General features: G+C 37.5%; 3 protein-coding genes across 3 annotated transcripts; 2 read left to right on the top strand and 1 right to left on the bottom strand.

Annotated features, from left to right (window-relative positions):
• Window positions 1–253: 253 nt before the first annotated feature.
• LOC120005194 (inositol monophosphatase 3-like) lies at window positions 254–3,853 on the top strand. The gene is made up of 12 exons (XM_038854696.1): window positions 254–483; window positions 571–626; window positions 718–768; window positions 1,365–1,445; window positions 1,556–1,659; window positions 1,741–1,825; window positions 2,337–2,391; window positions 2,495–2,538; window positions 2,945–3,013; window positions 3,102–3,202; window positions 3,292–3,348; window positions 3,523–3,853. The coding sequence occupies exons 1-12, from the start codon at window positions 471–473 to the stop codon at window positions 3,617–3,619; spliced, it is 813 nt and encodes a 270-aa protein (XP_038710624.1). The 5' UTR covers window positions 254–470; the 3' UTR covers window positions 3,620–3,853.
• An 811-nt stretch (window positions 3,854–4,664) lies between these two features.
• Window positions 4,665–7,670, top strand: LOC120005195 (inositol monophosphatase 3-like). The gene is made up of 12 exons (XM_038854697.1): window positions 4,665–4,846; window positions 4,984–5,039; window positions 5,148–5,198; window positions 5,535–5,615; window positions 6,000–6,103; window positions 6,206–6,290; window positions 6,475–6,529; window positions 6,630–6,673; window positions 6,945–7,013; window positions 7,098–7,195; window positions 7,283–7,339; window positions 7,440–7,670. Exons 1-12 carry the CDS (start codon window positions 4,834–4,836, stop codon window positions 7,528–7,530), a joined length of 804 nt encoding a protein of 267 aa, XP_038710625.1. The 5' UTR covers window positions 4,665–4,833; the 3' UTR covers window positions 7,531–7,670.
• A 265-nt stretch (window positions 7,671–7,935) lies between these two features.
• LOC120006459 (cytochrome b561 and DOMON domain-containing protein At5g47530-like) lies at window positions 7,936–9,867 on the bottom strand. Its single transcript, XM_038856506.1, has 3 exons — window positions 9,158–9,867; window positions 8,585–8,839; window positions 7,936–8,491 (listed from the first exon to the last, which is right to left on the bottom strand). Exons 1-3 carry the CDS (start codon window positions 9,761–9,763, stop codon window positions 8,168–8,170), a joined length of 1,185 nt encoding a protein of 394 aa, XP_038712434.1. The 5' UTR covers window positions 9,764–9,867; the 3' UTR covers window positions 7,936–8,167.
• Window positions 9,868–10,916: the final 1,049 nt, after the last annotated feature.

Below are 10,916 nucleotides of genomic sequence, written 5' to 3'. Positions count from 1 at the left end.
AGTGGCATATTCCTGGTATATCTCCCCTTTGCAATGAACTAATTCCTTACCAAGTTCAGGGAAATTTCCCGGAATGTGCGAGAGACAGATTTTTCAGTCTTGGAAAATGGGAATTTCGAATCAAATAAATAGGCTGAACTTTTGTTATATCAATTTCCCCTGAAATATATACAAGTATTACTGTCTGAATTTTATTTTGTGGCCACAGAAGGATGTGTTACCAGGGAATAGATAACTAAACACATCCAGAAAAAAAAAAAAAAAAACTGAACACATAAAAGGGGCTTATCGGGGAAAAAATCGATAATGGGGTATAATTCGCAAATAATAAAGGAGTGAATCCATCTTCTTTCATGAAAGCTGCCTGAGACCCACAAATCCTTCTCGTTATCGCGACGATCACCGTCCCTCCCCTTCACTTCTCTCACTCTTTTTCGTTGAAAGAAACAATCTTTGGTGTCTTCGGTGATATGGCGCAGAATGGTATGTACCCAGTTAATCTCTAGGTTTTCTTTACTTAATTCGTATTCGAATTTGATTGTCATTTGCTTAATTATGTTAGAATTGCAGACTCGTTGTCTGAGTTCCTGCACGTTGCAGTTGATGCAGCGAAGACAGCCGGCGAGGTCTGTTCTTTCTCTCTAATCTAATTTTATTTTGCTTATTTTTCATTGCCCGATCTTTTTACTTCTTAATCTTCTGTTGTTTGATTACTAGGTAATTAGAAAAGGCTTTTATCAGACCAAACATGTTGAGCATAAAGGCCAGGTACCACTTTCTCTCTGTCTAAAAGTCTTTTTATAATGGAATTATGATTTTAGTTCCCATGACAATCTGGATGTATAATGAGGTGAAACTTGTTTTACAATTGCCGAGGAATTAATAGGCTTTCTTAAAATAATAATTAGTGAAGCAAATTCTGGAACTGAAGTTAATAGGGTAAATAATATAGGTTAAAGAATGTTTTTTTGGCGCTTGGAGAGTAGAGCGTTCAACAGCTATAGATGATCTGGGATTATTAACATGGAATGCAAGATGCCAGTTTGCTTTCTCAGTTGGTTTTCAATGGTAAAAATCACAATTTCTACTTTGGAAAAGATTTAGGTGAATGTAACTGAGATTTCATTCGAGGTTTATGTTCATCTAAGGTTCATTTAGGCAATCATCATCTATGATGCAAATTATGGCTAATGAAGTAGATGTTCTTTGATTAAGTGAGGACGTGAATGTTTGAGAGTTATAATTCAACATCAACTATTGTGCTTGTTCTTTTTGGTTCTTTTATTTCTCATTTATATTGTTCTGTAAGTTTAGTTCTTACTAAATCACCTTGTATGTGTGTTTATCATAATTCTGACTTGCAGGTGGATTTGGTTACAGAAACTGACAAGGCTTGTGAGGATCTCATATTTAATCATCTCAAGCAGCATTTCCCTTCACACAAGGTTGACTCCTATGCCTTCTCTGCTTCCTTCCGTGTTGAGTGAAAATTGGTTGCCTCCTTGAACATACCCATTTCTTTGCATCTTGAACTTCCTTCTTGTGTTAATCTTAGTTCATCGGGGAAGAAACTACTGCTGCATTTGGGGCGACTGAGCTGACTGATGAACCTACCTGGATTGTCGATCCACTTGATGGAACAACCAACTTTGTGCATGGGTGACTGTCATTCATTATCTAATTTTTGAAATAAACCCTTCTTTGCTATTGTTGTTCTTGCAACTTAACGATTATTTATAGGTTTCCCTTTGTTTGCGTCTCTATTGGTCTTACAATCAAGAAGGTGCCCACAGTGGGTGTTGTTTACAATCCAATAATGGATGAGGTAAGTTGTTTAACATGTACTTATCATCTTATCTTGAATGACCAACAATAAGGGTGCACCTTGGTGCTGTAGTAAAGTTGTTTCATTGCTACGTATGTGTCTGTGTCACGAGATCATTCCACTAAAATATCCTCTCTGGCAACGCTATGTACTGCATACACTGGCCCTTTACATACCTCACAAGCACTGTTGACATCTTGCACATTAGGTGGTGTTTTTTGGTCAACGATAATCCATAACAGTAAATTATTACAAAATACGCTATTAATCTGTAGCATAATGAGATTGGTTTTGTAGAATGCCTAGTTGTTCTCTATGGTGTAACAAAGTATCTTCATTGCTTTCTATCAGCTTCATATGTTAGGACTTAGGACTGTCCATTATGGAAACAGTTCGACTAGTTGTCAATAATTGTTGAGTAATTGATGTTTGCTGTCTCCGAAATTGTGTTACAGTAAGTGATTTCTCTCTGAACAAAGCTTAACTTTTCCATTTAATGATTAATGTGTAGCTTTTCACTGGCATTCTTGGAAAAGGTGCTTTCCTGAATGGTTCTCCAATAAAAGGTGATCTCATCCTTGTTTCCAATCTCTCTTTTTTTCTTTTTTTCCATCTAGCATCTCTTATAATTGTCTAGCAACTGCATGCTAATGTTTTGACATTTTACAGTATCATCTCAAAGTGAACTTGTGAAGTCTCTTCTTGCTACAGAGGTATGTGAGCCTTCAATAGAATCTTTTTCATTTCAGCATTTTCTTTATCTGCTCATTTGCTGTTGGCCATTGTTCTTGATAGAATTTTCCATGTTACGTTACAAGCATAACTAGTAGTGTGTTCTAGAAGAGGGAAAATGAGATGGGATCCATTAAGATCTGGCTTGTAGTCATACTTCTTAGTTTCTTTGCGTTCAGAATGTTTAAATTTTGTCAAAGAACTCTTGACATCCAACCTTGTGCATATGAGGAAGGCAGAGATGTTCTCCAGGATAGATTTTCCAAATTTCATTTTTCTCCAATTGCTAATAATCACCTTATACCTTGTAATTTGCTAAAAGATGCATGTTAAATTTACATGTTTTCTGGTTGAAAAGTGACAAAATTTTTCCTACTGGAATTCCAGGCTGGAACCAAACGTGATAAGTTAACCTTGGATTCCTCTACCAACAGAATTAAGAGCTTGCTTTTCAAGGTAATACTAGACCTTGTGATGGAAGCTTTTAAGCTAAGTAAAGTGTCTTTGCTTCTGTAAAACTCGTCTAAGTTTCTTTTGTTACCAGGTGAGATCCCTTCGTATGTCTGGCTCCTGTGCATTGAATCTTTGTGGCGTTGCATGTGGAAGGCTTGATTTATTTTATGAAACTGGATATGGGGGTCCATGGTATGTCTTTTTCGTTCTTACTCATCTACATTTTTGTGGTATATATTAGTAAAGATTCAAACGTAGCTGGTCTGCTGTTCTGTGCTCAGGGATGTGGCAGGTGGTGCTGTGATCCTCAAAGAAGCAGGAGGACTTGTTTTTGATCCGTAAGTGAAAGGCCGTAAACTCATACATGCATCTTCTAACGTTTCTTCAGAAAATCAAGTAGCGAACAAGATATTGTGGACAGCATTAGTGTCGTCCTGTTGTTACTGACATGCATAGATCTCGTTCAATCGATTTAACATTAACATCTTGTTGATTTTGTTGTTCTGCATCAGGTCTGGTGGTGATTTTGACATCACGTCCCAGAGAGTTGCAGCTTCAAACGCTCTCTTGAAGGATGCATTTATTGAAGCTCTGCAGCAATCAGAGTGAAAGGGCAGCACCAAAGTAAGGGAAGAAAAAAAAAGATTACAAGTTAAAGTTACCCTCTCTTCATAATCAGTTCACCATGCTATTCTTGATACCTTATGAGATTTAAGGCCATTGTTAGCTCAGAGTTCAAAACTGTAATAAATTCTCATTGCGAGACAACCCTTTATCGGATGCAAAAATCATTTACAGAGTCGAGTTCAAATGAAATTACAGTCAACATGCCCCATGATTTCAGTTTTAACTTTCTTTTTTGTACTTCCTGTTGATGTTCTCCCCTGTTTCTTGGGGCTAGTTAACGCTGTCATCAATGAAAAGTGATGTGGTTATCATCCTCCCAAAGGAATTTATTCATCTTTTCGGATACAGCTCGAAATCGCATAAAGGTTCTTGAAGACATTGCTCAATGCACATGGTCCTAACTCCTAAGTTACATCAACTATTCCTTAAGATTTCTTTTGTTCCGCTTTGAAAGCTGCTTTGGTGTCTGTTTCCAGGGACGGCGACTCAAATGGCCATGGCATCTGTCCTCATGAAGAATGGTTTCTGTTTTGCTTTGTATCCGCTTCCAGATAATAAATACCCTCTTCCTCCCACCCCATCGGCATTAATCACTTGATCTAATTTTTAACAAATTAGTGAATTTAAGCATAAACAAGTAACAGAGACCAACCTCATTATCGCTTACTGGCACTGAATCATGCACAAAGTTGCCAACTCTTTCCATAACTTCCAATCTCTTTCTCTGCTACTGACTTTTTCTTGGTATCCTCTGTTTTAGTGTCCTGCAGTTGATTGATTTTGTTTCTGATCTTCTGCTTTCTCCTTATATCCTTATATCCTTGACTTGGTGTTGAACTGCATAAGTATATTCCAAACAAACCAAAGATGAGAAACAGCAATAATTCTCTGAAGAGATTTATGTCCTGCAACTTCTTCTCGCTCAAACTAGAACAAAACAACAAAGCGTTGCTTTAGAAACTAGGGCAGGAGCACGCTGGCCAATAAAATCTTTTTTTTATTACTTCGACACATATTTTATTCATATCTGGCAGTTTTTTTTTTTACTTTCCCCTTTTTTGTTTTGTTTTTGTTTTTAAGTCAGTTATTTATGATAGAAGATCACGGATCTCTAATATTTGACATCATCCTTCTCCATCCCCACAATCCCCTGTACTTCTTACTGATTTCTCTGATAGAAAAAAGTGCAGTTTGATATGGCGCAAAATGGTGAGAATCTCAAAATAAGCTCTGTTTTTCCTTTTCTCCTTCTGGGTTTAATTAATGGTTTATCAAGTTTTTATCTTTCTTTTTCCCCTTCGATGATCTTGTATTGATTTCTAATAAGAAAGTGTTAGAGATTGTAGAGTCACTGTCGGAGTTGCTAGCCACCGCGATTGATGCGGCGAAGAGTGCTGGCGAGGTATGTTATTTCCTCTTCATCTTTTTTTTTTCCCTTCCAAATCATCAGTTCACTTTTCTACTGCAGTTGCCTGATCTATATTTTCCTTTGTTGATTATTTATTTATAGGTGATCCGGAGAGGGTTTTATCAGCCCAAAACTGTGGAGCATAAAGGCGTGGTAACTTTGTTTTCTTTTTACAATATATGGAGCTGCGATTTCAGTGTTTACATCAAATTCTTTTTTAGAACTCCTACAAGTTCTTTGGGGAGATTAGATTTGATTTCTTTAACCGTTAAGCACGGAATGAAATTTGGGGCAAATTGAATTTCTTTTCTTAAGAAAGCATATAGTTGAGTTGAGAATAGACAAATATGCATTGAAAGGAACATCTACAATCTACATGGTTAATAAGAAGAATCAGCTAAATAGAGAATGTTGTGGATGAGATGGGATTCCAATGGATGGTTTTGCAATGAAGTTTCTATCACTGCGCGCTGTGACTTTGGATTGTAGGTGGATTTGGTCACAGAAACTGACAAAGCTTGTGAGGATCTTATATTCAATCATCTCAAGCAGCATTACCCTACACATAAGGTAAATGCCTGGACCTTCTTTTTATGTATGTAGTGTGCTTTAGGCTGTCTCCTACAGAGGTTTTTGTTATTTATCCTGTAAATTGTGTTGAGATTATAGAGTTTGTTTTAATTAGACATCTGTTTCATGCGGATTCAACCCTAAACCCGAAAATTATGTGGGTATTATAGTCTTATACCCCGGCTTCACAGAAGCCTGATTAAAAAAAGGGACTTGTATTTTGCAGCAGCTATGTATTCTGTCGTTTTAGCCTTTGAGCATAGTGTAATCCGTGGATGTACCCCTGTTCTTGGGGTGAACCACGTAAAAATCGTGTCTTTGTCTTTATTTTCAGTTCTTGATGTTGCTTTATTACTAACAAATTCTAGTTGGTTTTTATGTTAGTTCATTGGGGAGGAAACTACTGCTGCTTGTGGTGCTATGGAGCTGACTGATGAACCTACATGGATAGTTGATCCTGTCGACGGAACAACCAACTTTGTGCATGGGTAGATGTCATATCTTATTCTCTTTTTGGGAAGTATTCCATCTTGCTTATTAATTCTTCACTGTTATCATTTTCTCTTATCATAACATTTGATTTCTTGTAGATTCCCCTTTGTCTGTGTTTCTATTGGTCTTACAATTAAAAAGATTCCAACGGTGGGTGTCGTCTACAACCCAATATTGAACGAGGCAAGAAATTTCATGCTTCATATGTAGTCCACCAGAATGGTCATTTTCTCTATATTGAGTGATTATATAAAAATTTAAAGATATTTTCATTGTTTTGCCTCTAATGTCTACCATCAAATAATCGGCTTTTAAACTGTTTGCAGTAAATACGAGTAAGCTTAACTTTTGTGTTTATGATATATAGCTTTTCACTGGCGTCCTTGGACAAGGTGCTTTCCTTAATGGTAATCCAATAAAAGGTAATCCGCAATCATACTGTTCTAAGTCTGATTTTTTCGTCATTGTCATTTTCTTTTGGTTGGTCATCTGCATAGTTATATGATTGTATTAAATTTGCAGTTTCATCCCAAAGTGAACTTGTGAAGTCTCTTCTTGTCACTGAGGTGTGTGAACATTGGGCATAAGTTTTACAGTTCAGCATTTTCTTTTCTGCTAATCACTGGAATGAACTGAATCCCAACTATATACTAAAGAAACTAGCACAACCTCTTTATATCTGGCTTCCACAGCTGTTTTCTTCAGTTCAAGAGTGAAATCCCGAAACTAATACTGAATTTAAGCTTCTGTTTATGCTATGCTGTCGTGATTTTCTGCTCTCTTTTTTATTCATTCGTGTAATATGTGAAGATGACATTTCTTCCACTGAAAGAGCAGGAAGGAACAAAACGTGATCAGTTGACATTGGATGCCTCAGCAAACAGGATTAATCGCTTGCTCGCCCTGGTGAACCTGGACTTTCAACAGAAGCTATTGAGATTTGGTAATGTGTTTCTTGGCTTCCATGAAAACTTGATCTCTTGTTTTCAGGTAAGATCCATTCGGATGAGTGGCTCCTGTGCATTGGATCTTTGTGGAGTTGCTTGTGGAAGGCTGGACTTATTTTATATAGTTGAATGTGGACCATGGTATGCTTTTCTGACTGCAATGGCCTTACATAGGCTTGAGATATACGAGTGAACTTCCATATGAAGCTACTATCTTCTTGTGCACAGGGATGTTGCAGGCGGTGCTGTGATTGTCAAAGAAGCTGGTGGACTTGTTTATGATTTGTAAGTGAAAAATCGCCCATTTAAACTCGTTTAGATGCATAATTCTTGCCAAATAAATTTCTGTGACATTTAGATTACGGCGATTATTTCTCTGGCTTAGGTCTGGTGATGATCTCGCACTGACAGCAGGGAGAATCGCAGCTTCAAACCCTCTCTTGAGACATGCTTTCGTCGAAGCTTTGCAGCAATAAGAGTGGGGAAGAACCTAAATTTTGTTCAAATTTCAATTTATTATTTGCCTGCAATAAATATTTGTGAGGAATCTTAAGCATGCTGAAATGACAGCCATGAGACTACCAGTTTAGTGAAATAATCTCTTGATTTACTGCTATTGTTGAGGTCTCTGTTTGTTTTCCTTTGTTGGTATTACTTCTCTGCCACTAATGCTCAGACAACACTTAACAACGGGTCATTGGCCGAGATAGTGAATTTGACTGCGATAACTCTTAGAGTAAGCAGTAGGTCATAAGTTCAAGTTCCACGAGTGTTTTCATTATTACAATTTGCGGGATGGACTCTTGTTTAGCCCAACGTGCGAATGTGGCCTGAGGGTTTACCAGTTAGTTGTTCACCTCCGACAACGCTGACTCCGTATCTTACAAACAAAAATAACCGATTTATAAAGACGGGTTTAGTCTACACTGTTTCTGTAAACATAGTCAACATTACTATGATAATTAAACAAAATATACCAATAAACAATCAGACAAATAATAATCTGAGTAGGTTCAACACCCTACTGACCCTCAATATCCTCATTGATGGATATACACAATGTGTAATACAGAGAGCAAAAGACAAACCAAAACCCCAAGCAAATCAACCAATCTACACCTGCTGGTGCCTACTACCAAACCTACTAGCCCCATTTTCTGCATTATGAGGCATCTTTCCATGACTCTCTGACCTCTTCCTCTTCATGACCACATACCATGTGGTGTAAGCTTCCAATAACACAGCTTTGAGGGCTAAAAGCACAATGAAAGCAATGTAACCATTCTTCCATTTTTTCTCAGGCTGCAATATATCAAATCCTTTGAATATGTTGATGGCACTGAGGAGGATGACTAAGTAACCAACTGAATGGTGATAGATATTCCAGTATAATCTGTACTTGTGATCTGGTTTTGGCCTTAGAAGCAAAGCAAACACCTAAAAGAAAATTACAAAACAAAAAGAAGGAAAAAAGTTACAGAGTTGTTGGAAAAGTGTGAATTAAGTTTGAGTGATTAGAATTGAGAGTACCTGAAGTGTTCCAAGGCAGAAGAGGATGATCCCAATTGTTCTGTGGGGAGTTTGTTCAACACCAGGAGATTCGCTGCCGAGTATGAGTCCGGTTGCCCATCCGACAATACCGATAATGTAGGCTGAGGTTTGGCAACCAACATGAAGATAAAACCATGCCGGGTCTGCAGATTTGAAGACCTTCAGGTATCTTGCAATCAAGGCACCCAATGGCATCATTACACCCCAACCTACTGTGTTAAGTACTCCATGAATCTGTAAAATTTTCAGTTCTAATTACTGTTAGAATTCGGATTGCACCGTAAAAAACAGAGTCCACTGGCAAGTCAAGAGCAGAGCAAGAGGATATAAAAGTCTATGAAAGAAAAACAATCCATATCAATATGGATCAAAATTTCATTTATTCTTTGAAAAATCAACGGGGAAGATCAAAATTAATCACTGAAATATGAGTTCCTTGTGCTAAGAAAAAGGATTTGCTAGCTAAGCGAAAAACAAGAACAGAGTCCATAAACAGAACATACAGAGGTAAATTGAACAATTTATATGTGAAGATTTGGTTGAATTACTAACATTTTTCTTCTTGTCTTTTGAATTCCCGCCAGAAGTTCCCTCGCCCGAAAGAAGATTCAGGGTTCCCAACGACTGAATATTGTCCCCGGTAACCGAATGCCTAGCAGGAGCTCCATTAGCAGAAAGTGGACCATTTTGCCAAACCTGATTAACAGTAGTAGAATTTCCTGGTAGAACCAAAGTGGCATATATAATCATCTCATTGTTGGCAAAAGTTGCAGACAATTCTGAGACTTGAAAGCTAAGCTTTCCTTCTTGAAGGGTAGTCTGATAACTATCCACTGGAGCTGGATAAGCAGTGACTGTTCCATCAGATTTCTGGTAAGCAACAAGTGCTTGTGAACCAACCATTCCAGTTGAAGTTGGGTTTATAGCCCAAGCAACCCAGTCAGAGGAAGTGATTCCTCCATGTCTATAGGCAATCTGGAGCTTCCCGGTCGAATTGTCATAGGTCCAATGGAGGAATGAGTTCAGGTAGGGAAGATCATTGCAAGCAGTGTATTTTCTGTGGCTTTGGAAGGAATATTTGGCACATGTTTGAGCATTTGATGACAAGAATAGCATGAAAAGAACAATGAAGAGACATAGCAAATAATGGCTTGACATAGCTTTCTTCTGATGATGATGATGATCTTTTTGTGTTGTGGAAGCAAAGATATCAATCTAGTAGTTCTTGGTGTGAGAGAAGGAGAGGGTTTGAGGTTGATATACAAGAGAAGGGGAGGGTTAGGTTTGTTGGGATGTAGGAGTTGTTTGGTTTAGTTTATACTGTTCTTAAAACTCCTCTTATTATTATTTTAAAGATCTCGTGATGTTTTCATAGTCCCTAATGTATATTACTACTAAATTCCAACTACAATCTAATTCTTTTACAAATCCTAATTAGGCCCTCTACAAAAAAAAAAAGAAAAGAAAAGAAAAGGAAACTAGGATTATTCTCCAATAGCCCAATATTTATGTATTGAATGGTTTTCTACTTCACATGTTTAGAAAATAGTCAATCATAACCACTTACGTGATAGTTTAGTTGGTGAACTTTTCTTAATCCAAATAATATATGAATTTGACGGTCCAAATTTATACTCATATCGAATGTTCAAATCACAAACTTTTCACAATAAAAAATGAGTAAATCATACGCGACCATGAAGCATGTAAAAGACAGAACACTTTTTGATGCAATGTGGGTATTCAAGTGGAAGTTAGCCAGGAAAATAGCACAGACTTGATGGAAATTTATAGTAAAGTGATTTGAGCAACAATCATGGGAGAGTGACTTGGGTAATCTACCATGATGGCAACAACTTATTTAGTGGATTAATTAGTGGCATAAAGTATTCAACGGTTACAATAAACTAGCATAAGGATCCTATTTATCATTAGGATCATACACTATATTTTGATATATTTTGTATTATGAGAGATTCCTTAGGATTGAGTCATTATTCTTGAGAGTGATTCTCATCTTCTATTACCATTGTTGTTCTTTGCAAGCCAATTCTATTGAGATTACAGGCTTACAGCGTCAGTTTGCATCACTTTTGGGTTGGTGAACCTCACCAGCAACTCCTTGACCAAGTGAGACTTGGGGGCGACCTGTTTGCATGCCAAGTCAAACCAAACCATACCATACATCTAATTGACTTAAAGTGGGACCCGTTGTGCCACGTGGAGACTCCAAGATGTCCTTCCGATCATATGAGTGGGTCCTACAAGTAGTCGGTCTTCCAACCACCATCCGTCGCACCAACTCCCAACG

This window comes from Tripterygium wilfordii, chromosome 9, assembly GCF_013401445.1.
Source record: "Tripterygium wilfordii isolate XIE 37 chromosome 9, ASM1340144v1, whole genome shotgun sequence".
In the NCBI taxonomy this organism is placed as follows: Eukaryota; Viridiplantae; Streptophyta; class Magnoliopsida; order Celastrales; family Celastraceae; genus Tripterygium; species Tripterygium wilfordii.
The sequence above is the reverse complement of the archived record's forward strand: the minus strand, read 5'-3'. Positions and strand labels throughout refer to the sequence as shown.